This window comes from Dermacentor andersoni, chromosome 2 (assembly GCF_023375885.2).
Source record: "Dermacentor andersoni chromosome 2, qqDerAnde1_hic_scaffold, whole genome shotgun sequence".
Taxonomy (NCBI): Eukaryota; Metazoa; Arthropoda; class Arachnida; order Ixodida; family Ixodidae; genus Dermacentor; species Dermacentor andersoni.
The window spans coordinates 38,742,173-38,758,355 of record NC_092815.1 but is presented as its reverse complement, the minus strand read 5'-3'; the positions used below and the strand labels follow the sequence as shown (position 1 = coordinate 38,758,355).

Here is a 16,183-nt window from a genome sequence, read left to right as displayed (position 1 = left end):
TGCATGAAAGCAGATGCAGTGAAAGGATGAGTGCATGCATAATTTGCTCGTTGTCACTGCCGACGTTTTTGTCACTGTTGGCAAGAACGGCAACATCCTCCATGCCACAAAGGCTATCAGACAGGCAGCACTTCAAAAGTGCCTGCAGGACAATAGAACGTGGTGAACATGGCTCCGTATGTGGTAGTGATCACGGTGGTGCCTAGTAGTTTAAACCACGGCAGTTTCAAGTGCTGAAACAAAAGAGAAAAAGGTTTTTATAATTCATGTCACAAACCCAAACGTAATGCGAGGTGCTTTCTGAGGCCAGAGATTTTGAGAGAGAAAAAAAAACTCATATTTATGCAAATACTATGAATAGGCCTGTTGCACAATGTTCAGAGACAACAGGTTATTGTGAAACGCTAGAGAGTTGAAATATTGAGCTCATGAGCAAAAGAAACATCCAATGTTCTTCATGTGAGTGAGGACATGAGCAAACATGCAAACAAAGATTGCAAAAGACTATGTTTGCAAAAAAAGGATAGTGTGGATGTAATTGTCCTACCATGTAGTGAGGAACTGTTCCATGTACCGTGTCGCTGCATTTTGTGCAGAGCGCAATGTGCTCGAGCTGGTTCAGCGGGGCCACCTGAAGCATCTGTTGGCTATGATAGAGACATGCAACGTGGGTGCCCTTCGAGGGGATGCTGGCCTCAACCGCAAGGAAAGGCTTCTCTATCGTATGATGCGGGCGGACCTGGAGTGTCTTATCAACATTGCGAGGCATAGTATGTCCATACTGCTACACACCTGATGTTTTCCTGTGCCTTCCAATAGTATTGAATATTAGAGGCTGAGTCTGCTTGTTTTCATAAGATGTCACAATGTGCTTCACAGACATTCACATAAAAAGAAAGTTCCATTATGGGAATGCCCTTTCATGCTTTTGGAAGGATGGATTGCTCCTAGCAGTGTTCACCATCTGATAAACTTGTTATGCCACTGTCAGGTGCTACGAATAATTAAACTTTATTGGCAAATGTCTTGCTTGGCCACTACAAGCACTCCAAGTGTGCTGAGTAAACGAGCAGAATTTTTCGGCTGTTCATGTGTCTCCTGCTGTTAAACGATCAGCCACTCATTAATTAAACTGGCAGTAAGTGTCACCTGGGCTGGGCAGCTCTGTTTATTCGTAGCATTAGGCAGAGTTAAGGTTTGTGCAAAGTTCAAGTTGAGGAACATGGGGGAAACAGCCTGGAAGACAATAGACCCAAATGTTTTCTTTTTTGTTTTTCCTCATGCTCTTTTTCTCTTTTCTTCATTTTGTTTAGCCTTAGCTGTCCATGATGGTGTGGTTACAAGAGAAGGTGTTGGTAAGGCAAATAGTTTTGGCTGAACAAACTATCCAAAATATATGAAGGGTTAACCGTAAAAGTTGGCCACAATTGAAAATGAGAGTTGTCCATCATGGACTGTTAAGGTGTAGACTCGTGTATTAATGTGCAGAAGCCGGTCGACGGGAGTTGCGGAAGCAAGAGGTGCCACAATTGTTGTGGCGTTGGGCTTCATCTCTTGGCCTCGGTGAGCAAGGCGACCGCCTTACGAGGGGAGTGTGCCAGGTGGTTCACAGATGTCTACCTCCATGGCCACTACCCATCACCAAGGCCCATGGCCCCCTGCAGTGGCCTCTTGGTACAGGCAGCAATGAGGCCCTGTCAGGTACACCAGCAACTCTTGACGACCACTTATAATCTAGAGCAGACATGGGCAAAGTACAGCCTGTGGGCCACATGCGGCCAGCCATCTGCTACTATTTGGCCTGCTGATGAGGTGGTGACTAAAACAAAAATGTGCTAAGTGGGCTAAGAAAATGATGGTTCTCTTTTGATCGACCTGCATATGAGAGCAGGCATTCTCAGTGATGAAGTACAAGTCGAGATATAGATCACCCCTTCCTGATGAAATCCTGTCAGGTATTCTTCACACACAGTTGAGCCCACATATAACGGCCCCACTTAAGAAGAACTTTCGCTTAAAACGAACGAGAGCCGTGCGACTGTCAAAATATACATTATTTGAATGGCATAAAATTTCACGTATAAAGAACGTCGTTGAGCCCTGCTGGTCAGTTACAGCGAACGGATGGCGTAAACCCGCCACCGTGATGAAAAAAAATGACGACCTCCGACCCCTTTGCCCGTGCGGTCTGTTTTCCCAAGCCTCCTCGGAGGCGAACTATACATTTTGTGCCCCTCTACTCTCTCCCCGCTGTCACACGCTGCCCACGAGTGTCAGCTTGTGGCTTCCAAGATCGCCCTCCCGCCCGTCCTCGCAACTCCGCTCCCTTCTCCCGACTCTTTCTTACAACTCCCTTGCTGTCTCGATCCTCGTGCTACGGCGCCAGCTAAAGTTCAGAAGTTTTGTTTCCTGGGCATTACCACGAAGCAGGCCTCTCCACACCAGTCTACATGCTTCCTCGCTTCCTTCTAGTCAGGCCCGAGTTGTAATTCAGGATGGTGGACGGGAAAGCCATGCCTTCAGACGAAAAGCCCTGAACATGTCAACGAAGTGAGCAATTTTGAAGGAAGTGTCTCAAGGTGCTAAAAACTGCGAGTTGTTGAAGAAGTACAATGTGTCTAAATCAACCATCTCGACGATTCGAAAGAACAAGGAAAAGATTGCCAGCTCTGCCGCCGACTTGACGAACAGAGAGCGCCTGCAGACGGCCACCTATGCGGACGTAGAGGACAAGCTGCTTAAGTGATTCACCGACGCATGGGCTTGCAACACTCCAATAAGTGGACCAATGATACTGGGCAAAGACAAAAGCTTTGTGTTCCTGCTAGATTTTCCTGACTTCTGCCCAGGCAATAGCTGGCTACATAGATTAAAAGTGTGGCATGGGATTGTTTTTAAATCGATTGTTGGTGAGGTGGCTTCGGTAAATGACCAAGACGTTGCCACTTGGCTTGTAAGAAACCGAGCCATTACTGCAAGCGACACGGAGTAGGACGTGTATAACACAGACGAACCTGCATCTTTTATCAGATGCTGCCGGACAAGACGCACATCATAAAAGGCGACTCAAGTGCTGGCAGAAAGCACAGTAAAGTGTGCGTTACAGTACTTCGGTGCGACTGGCGCATGCCCTTTGTAATCGGAAAATCAAAGAAGCTGTGTTGCTTTCAGAAATGTGTACCTGTATGCTACAGGCGCAGTACTAAGGCGTGGATGAAGCACAATGTATTCACAGAGTGGCTGGGCGAGTTTGACCGCGACATGTAGACGCAAGGAAGGCGCATGCTGCTCATGCTCGACAACCACTCAGCGCGCAACGTGCAAACTTCTCTGACAGCAGTTACTCTACTTTTCCTGCCGCCACTTCAAAATACCACTTCAAAAGTGCAGCCGCTTGATTTGGGCATAATACGCGCATTTAAGGCATCGTATAGCCGCCGCATTGTGAAGCGCTTGCTCATCACTGTTGACCGCCTGGCCGCCAACTTGCTGCTTCGAGGTTCTCTGTATTCAGCTATTCAGATGGCAAAGGCGGCCTGGGCGGAGGTGATGGCCGTTTGCATGCGGAACTGTTTCCGCAAGGCTGGCTTCGTCGACACAGTGCCTGATGCCGAGCCTGATGCTTCCAAAGATGATCGATCTGGCGGGGATTTGTGGCAGCACGCCGTCGACTCCGACATGGGGGGCCACGACACTGGTTGAGATGACTTTATTTCTGCTGATGAAGACACTGATATTGTGGAACCGTGCACGGACGAGGGCATTGCTTGCGAAGTGCGGGTGGAGAGCGATGCAGAGGAATCGGAGAACAATGAAACTTTGGAGCTAGCACCCTTAAGCGTGCCTGTAGCAATGGGCTACACAGAGAGCCTCAGGCAACATGTCTATGCCAAGGGCCTCGGTGAAGAGCACGCTTCTGCTTTAAATAAACTGGAGAGCACGCTCATCGGATCTTCACTGCAGAAACAGATGAGCATTACAAACTTTGCAGAGAAATAAATTTTCTGTTTTGATTAGCCACTTTATTTTCTTTTTGAGCTATCGTCCACTTACTACGAACTTCGGAGTATAATGAACAGACATCATGTAACACTCAGGTTCGTTATAAGCGGGCTCGACTGTAACTACTTCAGACATACAGCCTGACTTCACCGCTCTTTTTCAAGCCGAAGAAAATTTTGACTTTTCTCACTGATAAACAACAACAAGAACTAATTACTGAAAGAAATAGTAGGAAGGCACAAGAAGCCACAATTACAGGCATATTGTTTTTATATAAAATTAATTTAATTTACTTGTATTTCACACTTTTCATCATTATTTCTGTGACTGTTGGTTGATTAGTAATTGAACATACATTTTTATTACTGGTGAAATGGGTTCAATTGTATTTTCAATACACCTATTCACATTTTCATAATCTTATCTGCAGCACATTTCTAGTTCAGCAGATTGGTCCAGTCACCCAAGACAGTCTTAGTTTCTCGTGTTGGCCCCCAGGAAATATAGTTGTCCCTCCTGAACTAGAGTGTTCTTACAATTTAGTATCTGTAATGTTAACATAGGGGCACAAGTGGCCATGTAAGAAGAAATGCTATGCGATCTTCATTGATGATGAGAAGCAAGATCTTTGGGGATATCAGCATGAGTTTTATGATGCAGAGAAGCAATAAGGAGATGTGCTTTATTCACCATATTTACATGACTGTAAGTTGACTCGAATGTAAGTCGACCTCCCCCATATCGCATGTGACAGGGGGAAAAAAGAAAGCATACCCGAAGGCGCATTCCATAAGGAAAATTTATCAGTAGCTGGAATGGTCACTGGACTACTCGTCTTCACTTTTGCCATCGTCCTCACTATACCTGCCATCATTATCGCTGGTAAGATCCCGCAGCGCGTCGTCATCCAGCGAAATTCCACATTTGGCAAACGACCGCACCATGACATATTGTGGAACAGCAGCCCACGCCGAATGACCCAACCACATGCACCCGTCAGGAAGGCTCTTTTGACAGGTCTGATTGGTGTAACCTCGCGGTCTTTTGCCGCCAGCGACTCATATTCACGGTGGAGCAGGTCCTTAAAAGGCGAAGATCTGGGCTTGTTTTATGACCATGTCGCACTTCACTGGCAGGGACCGATCACACATTTCAGCAATGTACGCCGCAAGCTTGGCCTACAGCTCCGGAAAGCATCCCGACTTTAGCCTGTGGGAAATTCTTCGCTTGCCCTCACAAATGAAAATTTTGCTTCGTTGCAGTCGCCACTCTCGCACCACCCATTCAGAAACATCGAACTTACGGCCCACTGCGCAGTTTCTTTGGCGTAAAGGATGGCAGCCCTCTTGAACACTGCTGTGAATGAGCACCGAATGTTTAGTGGGCCTGGAGCACTTATGACGACCGAGGAATCATGGGAGTAGCACGTAGCTGGCAGTCAAGTTGAACGCATCAAACTAAGAGCTACAGGGAAAGAGAAACATGTGAGCGGTGTCTGCTCTTTCATTAACTATCGGTACTCCCCACAAGCGCCGCCGTTCTGAGGGTGCCACCGTGAATGGAACAGCGGCACTTCCATTAACTATCGACACCCCTGCATGAGGGTTGTGTGCACTGTAAAACTCAAAAAATTTTGAAAAACCCTACCGAAAAGCGAACAAATGTGTGGGATCACGAAAAGCTACAGGTAGTGCAGTAGGGCAGACATATTTTAGCTCCCCTGATATGTCGTTGGGCTCGCATTTTTGGCGGTGCCATGTTTTGGTTTCAATTGAAAGTCGACCCCCCCACTTCAGATTTTCACATTTTAAAAAATAGGTTGACTTACAATCGTGTAAATACGGTAACCATCATGCAGGCTGTGAATGTGGCAACATCTATTAGCAGTCGAGGGCATGTGTGTTGCTTATGTCGCCTATGTGGCAATATTTTTTTCCTTGATGCATTGCTTTCCAACCTAAGTCTTGAGATTGTCACAAATGATGTAATGTATAAAAGCTCGATCTGATAGTACCTGAAGGTGTCCACTTCTGCTGGCATTCTTAAGTGCTAGCATTGTGAGTTGCTAAATTACCAAATGAATATTATACAATATCATGTAAGGAAGTACTACAAAGTACACGGAGACACAGTGTGAATGATCGTATACGAAATGTCGAGTCACCTATTAGAAGATATTGTGGTAACAAGTACAAATTCGCAGTCTTAGCTGAAGACCTACAGTGTACAGTAGACTTTCGTTAATTCGATGGCGCTTAATTCGATATTTGTGGTTAATTAGATCCCCACCATATATTTTTATGTGCCCACTCTTTAGTTATTTCGAAGTCAAAATTGGCTTTCGCCGCAATACAGCAGTGTTATGCGGTGAAACATACCAAGAATAGAAGGGGCTAGTGTTACGGGACACAGTATGCGTTCCTTAATTATACACGCATGCACGCGCCGTCTCCGGTCATAGTGTGAGCACCTAAACGCTAAATAAGCATACTGGTAGAAATTCAGTGCTGTTTCTGATGTTTCTGTAGTGATTTGAGCCATCGTTTCACCCACCATGCATGTCTTGTATATGAGACCGTTAATGGTGCCTAGTACGCGTTCCTTAATTACATGCGCGCGCGCGCCGTGCACCGAGAAGCAGAGAAAAACAATCTGTGTTTTGGGAAAGCGAGCAAAAAGAAAGGAAGCAAGATGAAAAGCTCAGAAAGTCGAGGGGACATTTAGGGTCAACAAAAGGGCAGGGGTCTATCTAAAACTGTGAAGGCCTGCCAGAAAACCTCATTTTATAGGCGTCTAGGTGCTCTTACATGCTCGTACTGTGACTGGAGGCGGCGCATGTGTGTGTGTGCGAATTCAGGAACACATGCTAAGTCTCCTAATAATGTCACCTTTTTCTGCTTAGTATGCTTTGCCGCATAACGCGGTTGTACTGTGGCGAAGCTAACTTTAAAGGCTCACTTTTAAAGTGTATTAAGGGCGTGTTTTGGTGGTTTTTTTTTCTGTATTTTGTTTAATTTGACCCGCCGGATGATTCGACCAGTTTCATCGCTTCCGCCAAGGTCGCATTATAGGAAGTCGATTGTGTAAGAGAAATTGAGTACAACTCATACATATTGCTATTTATGGTTACATATAGGCCCAACGTTCAGATTACATTCGAAACCAGGTATATTGAACTCGAAGGGAATAGTGAAATAGTTCGATATACAGTTAAACCTCGATGTAACGAAGCCGGTAAAATCGGCAGTTTGCTTCATTAAATCGAAATTTCGTTATATTGGAATTCGTCCTTTTATGCAAGTTTAGTTGATAGGATAAGCACACTTGCAGGGGCATGGCATGGTGCAACATTAGATATATTGAATGCGGTGGTGAATGAAAGATTTATACAAGTGTATGGCTTTCTATACTTTTACACAGTACCTTCTAGGGGATAAGTTGTGTGTTCAGTATAGACAATAATTCGATATAACCAGGTTCGATACATTTTGGTTTGACTGCATTATATTCGATGCTGTTGCAGTGGCTGAGGAGGTCCCAGGGACCCATGCTTCCAGTGATCATGATGAGCTGCAGTCTTCCCAATCAGCCACTTCGTCAGAGCACGAGGCTGAGCTAGATGACCCAGTGAGTATATTATATCAAGGCACCTTCGATGAAGCTTTATGGATCTGATGTGCATCTACATGAAGATGGATGTCAAGCACGGATAAAATCAGATGCATGAAAACATGCACACATGCTTACCATGACATATGCACTACTACTTCTATGTGTGCACCTATCTGTCAAAACAGTCAAATGATGCTGTAGTTCATTTCTTTACAGAAATTTTTGTGGATTTGAGCATGGAATTATCAGTTGCACTATCATCTACTCATATATTGATTATCAGTATGACTTGATTATCAGATGTTCTTTCTACCAAGTGTTTCAAAGATGACTGCCTCATTATTATGACAAAGAAATTTAAGACGAAATAACAACATTTACTGTGCAATAATCATAGCAGCGACACTCATTATAATACGTTCAATAACATATTCATTTTCAATGCTGCCACCACGTTAACTTGGCACTAAAGCGCAACTTTGGCTGCTGACCGCTGTGCAAGCACCACCAGGTTAGGCGTAGCAGTCTAGGCCATCGTAGTTGCTGGTGACAATCTTGCATAGGAGGCACTGCATCAATATGTTTGTAGAAGCAGACTTCGTCATCAATTGAGTGTGAGATCATACTCACTGGCTAGACTTGATGGCTGTAGTAGCCGAGTTAAGTCTGTGTGCAGCCCCCCCTGTGTCAAAAAAATCGGTTTGCAACAATACTTAGCAAAGACAACGTGAAATACATAAAGGAAAGAACATGTTGAAATGGCACATTCTGGATGCAAGTGCACTCCTTGGCCTGCGGCTTGGCTTAGTTAGACCACCAGCCGATAGAACAATGTGGCAATTTTATGTCATCACATCAATCGTATGGTTTCATATCAGCGATGCTGAAATTGTAATTTATTGTTATTCCTCCGACTAGGGTTTCTGCCTGGCAGTTTTCCTCTGGCACAGCCAGTTTTTCCCTCACAGTGCCAGCTGCCAGTCCCCAGCACTGGCATGCTTTGCTGGTTTTCCAGTTCTCCTTAATCCAGCACATAACCTGCACCGCAAGCGCTGCATTGAGCATTCATACAAAGCACACAACTGAATTGCCTCTAGCAGAGTCATTCCTAATTCATTAAACTGAATTTCACTGTCCCGAAACTGTCATGTTATCCGAAATTGTAAGATCAGCAGTCCATATCCTTCCAGTTTGATTTTTTTCATCCGGGTCACCCTAAAAGTCTAAACGGAACTTCTCCTTCACTCCACTATATCTTCTTAGTGGTCACCCACTGCTGGTGCTTAACATGTCAGCTGGCAGGACCAGTTTATGCCTGCAAGAATTAACTGACGGGCTAGTTGGTTCGTTATCCCAGAAAAGGCAGCGCTTCAACATGGGAGACAAAGGAGGAGCCACACACATACTGTAGTGTGTATGTGTGGGTCCTTCTTTGTGTCCCATGTTGAAGCACTGCTCTTTCTGTGACAGTTCATGCCGCATGAGGCACATAGTTCTCCTTCTGCTCCCACACAATCCTGGTTAATGGAAATGACACTCGGCAAACTATTTCCTTTACCCAATCGCCTTATTTTGTAACTTTAAAGGCGTACTAAGTTTTATATGGAGCATCGCTTCATTTTGTTGGTATCTTTTGCCCGTGCAGTGTCTAGGCAGGATAAGCTGCCAGTGTTCTGTCAAAATCTGCAGGAGGCCCTTTGCTGCCGCATCAGAGGCATCAAGCTTGTGTTTCTATCACATAGACATGATCTCTATATTTTTTTGCCGATATCAATGTGCATGCTTATAACAAATATCAGATGTACTGAAGGTACACTCGAACCTCATTAACGAAGTTGAAGGGGGAGCCGAAATTACTTCTTTATATCTGTTACTTTGTTATATTCATTATTGCAAGTTACTGCAATAGAGTTAAACCTCGATATAACAAAGTAGGTAAAATCGGCAATTTGCTTCGTTATATCGAAATTTCGTTGTACTGAAATTTGACCTTTTATTCAATTAAGTACGGTCGCCAATCAACTTTTCTTACATGGAAAAGGGCTGCAGAATTTTCTGAATTATCTGGCAATCAAAAAAAAGCAAATTTGAATGAGAAAACAATTCATTTTGACGAATTTGGGAGTCGGAGATGAATGATACGGTTTCATGCCCGTTCAACAATATCTTCACATAGGCGGTATGAATTAAGCAAAGCCAGCCACACTCTCGCGTGCACTCCGCCCCGCGGCTGATAGCGTCGTCCACATTGGGACACTATCATGAAAAGTGCAGGCAGTGGGGAGCGAATGCTTCGTCTGCCTTTCACTCCAAGAGGTCATCAAAACTCAAAGATTACGCAACCTTCATTACTAAATGCGCAGGAAGTTAGCTTACATGATGCTGCGCTGTCTCGGCATGCCCACTCTTTGCACATGGGGCAGACTACTTCTAAATCAAAGTGTATGCGTATGTGCTCAGCTGCGCTTGCAGGCACTTGCAGCCATGCGCAGCCATGGCTGAGACGCACCCCAGAAATTGCAATGCACACCAACTTACTCCCCCCCTCCCCGCCCCTCGCGCGTACTTGATTGTGTTACCGCAAGCTCGTTCCCCTTCCCCTCTTTCCCTTTGCTCGCGTGGGGAGGTGGCACTCATGTGTGAAGCCACCATCTTTCTTGTCTCACCCTCGCGCATTTTCACTCGCACCTAAAGCACAAAGTGCGGGGGGTACGATAGGATCTTATCGCACTTGGACTTATACGAAACATGATGCGGCTTCATTTCGGTGGTCGCTCTCGTTGCGCAGTGCTCGATTTGAGAGGTGTGTCTGCAAGCAGCCGCTTGTAATTCAATCATTTGACCATCTGCATCTGCGGAAGTTTCCATTTATTGTCTCGGCATTCCTTCGCTACGGAAGCAGTATTTCATTATATTGAAATCGCATACAAACACACTTTGCTATATTAAGGTTCTAATTACATGGTGTGCTATGGACAAGAGGTTATGAAAAGCTAAATACTTCATTATATCGAGAATTTCGTTATATTGAAGTTTGTTATATCGAGGTTTAATTGTATATGCTTAATGGGGTGCACAATTGTAAACATTAAAACAAGAAGATGGCTTTGCTGCCTGCAGAACTGCTACACGGCCACGCATGCAATAAAATTTGAATGAAACAACAAAATAATCTTTGGTGTGTGCAATACATGACTTCTTAGCACCTGATGCAACAGCCTTTAGATGGCAGCATTCTGTTTCATTGTGATGGTCTTTAGCGTCCACTTTCCACTTGGCTGGTCGCGGTCAAGCAGCATGTGGCACACAACACAGCACTCCGCTGTGTTATTGAGGAGGCAAGCAAACTTCGCTGCACCAGCTTGGCTTGGCTGACTCATGGCCTCAAAGATTGCACCAGTGCCAATGTGATCTCAGAGGCCATGCCTGGCTGTCAGCCCACACTGCGTGCCGCAGGGAGAGGGAAACGTGAATGCACAAATCTTACACGTCGCTACGCGTAGCTGCACCGCATGGCATGGCCAGCACAGGCAGATGGGCAGGCGCAGGCACAACCTGGATGTGACCCCCCATAACTTAGCCAGAGAGTTCTCGGCAGCCAGGCCAAGCTATGGATGCTTGCGCGACGCGACACAGAAAAAGAAAGAAGTGAATATGCTAATCTTATGCACTGCTGCGCTTAGCCGTGCAGGCTTGCGCTTGACCCCCGAGATTGTGCCGGGGACATTTCGGAAGCCACGGCCAACTGCGTCTGCCTGCATGGTGCACCGTGCAGGCAGGCGCGCAGTATAAGTGAATGCACTAATCTTTCGCGACACCGCATATAGCCATGCAGCGGGGGGCAGCTCGTGCAGCCAGGCACGCACAAAAGAAACAGGCCAATGGTGAAATGCGATTGTGAGCCGCTGCTTGTGCGTGTGTACGAGCAGCAGCGAGAAAGACCAGTGTTGCTCGACAGCAAATTTGACGCGGAAAGCGATGTACTTGGCGGGTAACGTTTGGGAATTTTTTGGTTTCGGAGACGAATCTAGTTCATCATATCTATTGGCAGGACAATTTCACTTCATTAAAACGAGGTTTTAGATAAATGGATATCTCGGGATTTCAAGAGGAACTTAATTTACTTCATTATATCCATTATTTCGTTATATCGCGTTTCGTTATCACAAAGTTCAAGTGTATTTTCATGTTGCATGCAATTTAGTGACAATAAAGTTCAGTCTTTGATGCTATACATGGTTTTGTACCATAATGCTTGATGAGGGTTTTTTGAAAAAACGCTGAGGAGAACACTAAAGATTTTTCAGTTAAAGTTTTAAGATGGTTATCACCAAACTGGTGCTGGTCTTGGGCTTCCTACTTTATGAATATAGCCTTAGCAGTGATCGGCTTTAAATTTACACTTTCAATGTGTGAGTTGATGAAGAAGTTAGTGACTTGTAATCAGTTAGTGCATAGAAAGTTACAACACATATTGTGATGTTTACCGCTGCCATGAATATTGGCCAATAAAAGCTGTTGCCACTGAACCAACCTGTATATTCTCAGGTAGTGAGAAATAGTGCTTTACATACTTTTGGAGAGGCAATATCTGTAGCAATATCTTCTTGTGCAGAACAGCACACACAAAAATTGTTGGCCCCAAATTAACTGCAGCTTATGTCCCAGCCAGACTAGGCAAATTTATTGCCACTTTGAGCTAGTTCAATTCGCTTCACTGAGTGCCATTTTGCTCGGTGTTACAAGGCTAAACAAAGTGTCATTCAGTATCTATGGTAGTGGCAAATGGGCACTAGCATAGCCACTTCGAAAGCCACTTCAAATGGTTATCGTGAGTTATTCATTGTAATGCACGTTGGGCAAAGGACGACTGCAGTACCCTCATGCAGCGCCTATGTTTTTTAGTTGAGCTGTGCCACACCTGGTAGTAGTGGTAATTGGCCACGTCAGTTTGTTTTGGAATAAGTGCAATTCATTCTGGGCTGAGGCGGCATGTTCTGCTGTCATTTGTGGGCCTGATAGCCTAGTCCTGTCCTATAGCGGTCCGGGTTTCTCCAGTCCAGGGTGTCTACCAACCGGGAAAACCGGGTATTAGGGAATTTGAATAGTCTGGAAATACTCAGGGAAAACTCAGGGAATTTGTGCTTCTATCAGGGAAAATTAGCTGTAATCTTATTGAAAGGGAATGAAAGTCGTGTTAATTCTGGCTCCAGTAACAGAGGAATCGCAAAGAATCATCATTGAAGCCGTGTCATTGGCACAATGTATTGCCAGAGTAGTTAACGATCGATTTTACAGATGCCCAATTTTTCAGACATGCCTGATAATTCACATGGTTTCACGGCACCACCACATACTCGATAGAGTCAATGTATAGTGCCCTGACTGCAGGTCTGAAATGGCATTTGATTCTCCGCCATTTTGATTATCTCGCCGCCTCGAACTGGTGTTCTCGCACACAGATCCCCTGGCAGCCGTAGCCACCACCGTGCAATGTTAGGCCTAGCTGCTTCTACGTTCACTAGCTTCTTGCCGTGCGGTGCCGTGTTTTTCATTGAAAGAATTCGCCGCTGTCAGCAATGGCACCGACTCTGTCTTTTTAATCCTCGCGATTGGCTTCGAAGCTCGCAAAGCACAACGCGTTGCATAATGCCTGTCTCCAGAAGTTAGCTTCGCTTCAATACAGAAATGTTACGTAGTGAAGCATAACAAGCGTGGTTAGGGGCAATTGTCACGTGACACAGTATGTATTCCTTAATTATACACGTGTGCACTCCCGTCTCCTGTCACAGTACGAGCACTGATATGCCTAATAAGTGTACTGGCAAGCCTTAAAAGCTTTTTCGGACGTGCCTGTGGCAATTTGAGCCCTTAACTCTTTCGTTACTGCAAAAAACGGTAGTTTTTTATAGGTCTAAGAAAAAAAATATTTACCACTACAAATAATACTCCAGAACACATTGCAGCATAGCATGTTGTGCATAATGAAATTCTCCTTCCAAAAACATAAGTTGCCAAACAAAAAAATTTTTAGGTAGAACATAAAAATTCTAGAAAGCGCCATTTTTGCTGCCAGTTGATAAAAATAATAAAAAATGATATCTGCTAAAACATAATATCAAAAGAAATTCCGAATACACATTTCAAAGATAAATAACCCAGGAATAATGTCTGAAAAAATAAATGCTCAGTACACCGCCGTTCTTCGGATACAAAAAAGAAACTAAGACCAGTTCATCGCTCAAGCCATGCGGTGAAGCAGTTCCTGGATTTTGTGAAGCATAGGTGCACTCCGCACTTTTCCCGCAAAATGTCTGGTATTTGTTCATCTTTGCGATCCTCGTAACACATTTTGCAGTTCCGTTTTTTGGTATCTGAGGATGGTCCGGTGAGAAGACCAGGAAACGTACATCACCAGTTCGTCTAGAGTCATGCACCTCTTCCAGGACATTTTGCTCTCAGTGTAGCTGGGCAACTACAAGATTATGCATCCAAGCATATCTGTTTGCATTTTTGCAGATTGTCTTTATCACTTCTGCAGAGAAGAAGAGTAGGAAGAAATCCCACGCTGTTGCAAACTCTTGCGCTGATCCGCAGTGCTGGGCCGAGATATGCTACGGGTGGCCTTCTTGGTGTGAATGGAAGTTTCTTTGCTGCCGATGGCAGCACATCATAGCCAAGCAAAGTATACACTCTGAAGATAATCAGGAGAGCTCTCAGATCATGCAAAAAGATCTGCAGATAAGTGCGCACAAGGAAGGAAACCGCTCAAGGTCGTAATGGAAACTCGCCGGTCAACAGTTGCAGATTTCCCATGCTGACTCAAAACATTGTTGCCGTCAGAGCTTGAATCTGCTTTGCTGTCATCTTTGGAATCATAACTCGAAGTTCTCATTACTAAATTGAAGTGCAGGTGCAGCATAGTTTCGAGCACGATGCTTTTCTCGTGACACAGCCGCGCGGGATGACGACATGGGAGCCACTTTCAATAACTGTGTAGTGACACCGGCAGTGCCCCTTGCCTGGATTTTATGGGAGAAGCGAAACCGATACTTTTGGAAACTGATTAAAAAGGCCAGGTCCACATGCTAGGCATGCAGCGGACCTTCTGAAATACACTTTGGTGAAATAAAACGACTCAGACTCCAAATCAAAGCTCACTAGTGAACAGCTGGTGTCATTGTTAATTAATTATCACAGCTCAGCACTGTCGGACAGCAAAGCCGGTGATATAATTTAATTCTTGACTTGCTGGGAGTCATTTGATTACAGAATTTTCATGCTAGTGCAGTGTAATCATGAGCGACATGATTTTTTATCAAGCGCAGCAGATGGTGATGGCTATGCTTCTTCTTCCTACAACATACGCGCATTCATTTGCAAAAAGGTCCATCAAAAATGACATCACCGGAGAGCGAAAATTTTAACTGATTCTGAAAGTTCAGTGCCTGTACTAACTACTGGATGGCTTTAAGTGGATATGAAACGGCTCCAACATGTCGAAATCGGTGATCGATCCTAATATACAGGGTAACAAAAGAGTTAAGGGCAGTTAAAGGCATGCATTCATTTTTTTCAGACTGCCTGATTTTTCGGATGTTTTCGCAGCCCCTAGGGAGTCTGAAAAATTGGATGTTGACTGTACGACTGACCAAGAGGATGCATCAAATTATCCATGGGGCGAATGCGTGGCAGAAGCAGGATGAGAACAGAAATGACCGACGTACTGAGGAATAAACAAGAAAGGAAGCGTGCCGCCACCTCTTTGAAGCTGCTTGAGCTAAAAAAAACAACAAAGTGTTGGCTGACGCCGAGATGCAGGTTTCCCTCATCCAAACTAAACTCTTTAAAGCAGTAAAACCCAACACTGAGATATTGTGTACGGGCTGATAGTATGTCAGGACAGTTGAGGTTGACTTCCCAGCTACTGAGACAGAATCTTAGTTGAGACAAAGTTCAGGCCTCATACTGATGAGCTTACTATCAGTTGATAGAAATAGCTCACATTCGAAAATATTTACTTCTGTATGCATCTCCTTTTCATGCGTATTTGAAATTGTTCGACTCGATTCGGAATGGGTTTTACCATTTTTTCTGCTGTGCATTTTACTATCACCTGCTTTCTGTTTTCTTCTTGAATAGAATAGACACTACTCTTTACTATTGAAACTGGATTAAATTATGTTTTGTTTCAACATGCTTACTAGAGAGTGACAGCATCGGGCAACATGGTGTCAGCCCGTCTTGACATAAAACAATGTTCTGGCTCATTCAGGGAACTTTGCCAAGGTGCTCGGGAAAAACCTGGGAAACTCAGGGAATTTGGAAATGTCAACTTGGTAGACACCCTGCCAGTCACAGCTAGGCCATCCATACATCAGGTCACAATTGCATGTCAGATGCAAGTGAAGGCCACTGAAATGGAGCATTTGAAATGCAATATGGTTATGATTGATTTAAACAAACCCATTTGGAATAATACTGGTGCAAGTATATGGAACTGTTAATTTTTTGCTATTTTTGTTTATTTTCACAACTTCTGTTGTTGAGGCTACACATTTTGAGGAAG

The 16,183-nt window shown here is 44.6% G+C and overlaps 1 protein-coding gene across 5 annotated transcripts in view; it reads left to right on the top strand.

The window, feature by feature from the left end:
* LOC126542440 (cytosolic carboxypeptidase 1-like) overlaps window positions 1–16,183 on the top strand; it is an 80,642-nt gene that overhangs the window by 23,077 nt on the left and 41,382 nt on the right. For all 5 annotated transcript variants that reach the window (XM_055077250.2, XM_055077248.2, XM_072286381.1 and 2 more), the window contains 3 exons: window positions 597–770; window positions 1,489–1,701; window positions 7,526–7,629. In XM_055077250.2, coding sequence (XP_054933225.1) covers window positions 597–770; window positions 1,489–1,701; window positions 7,526–7,629 — 491 coding nt within the window. The remainder of the gene's footprint in view (window positions 1–596; window positions 771–1,488; window positions 1,702–7,525; window positions 7,630–16,183) is intronic.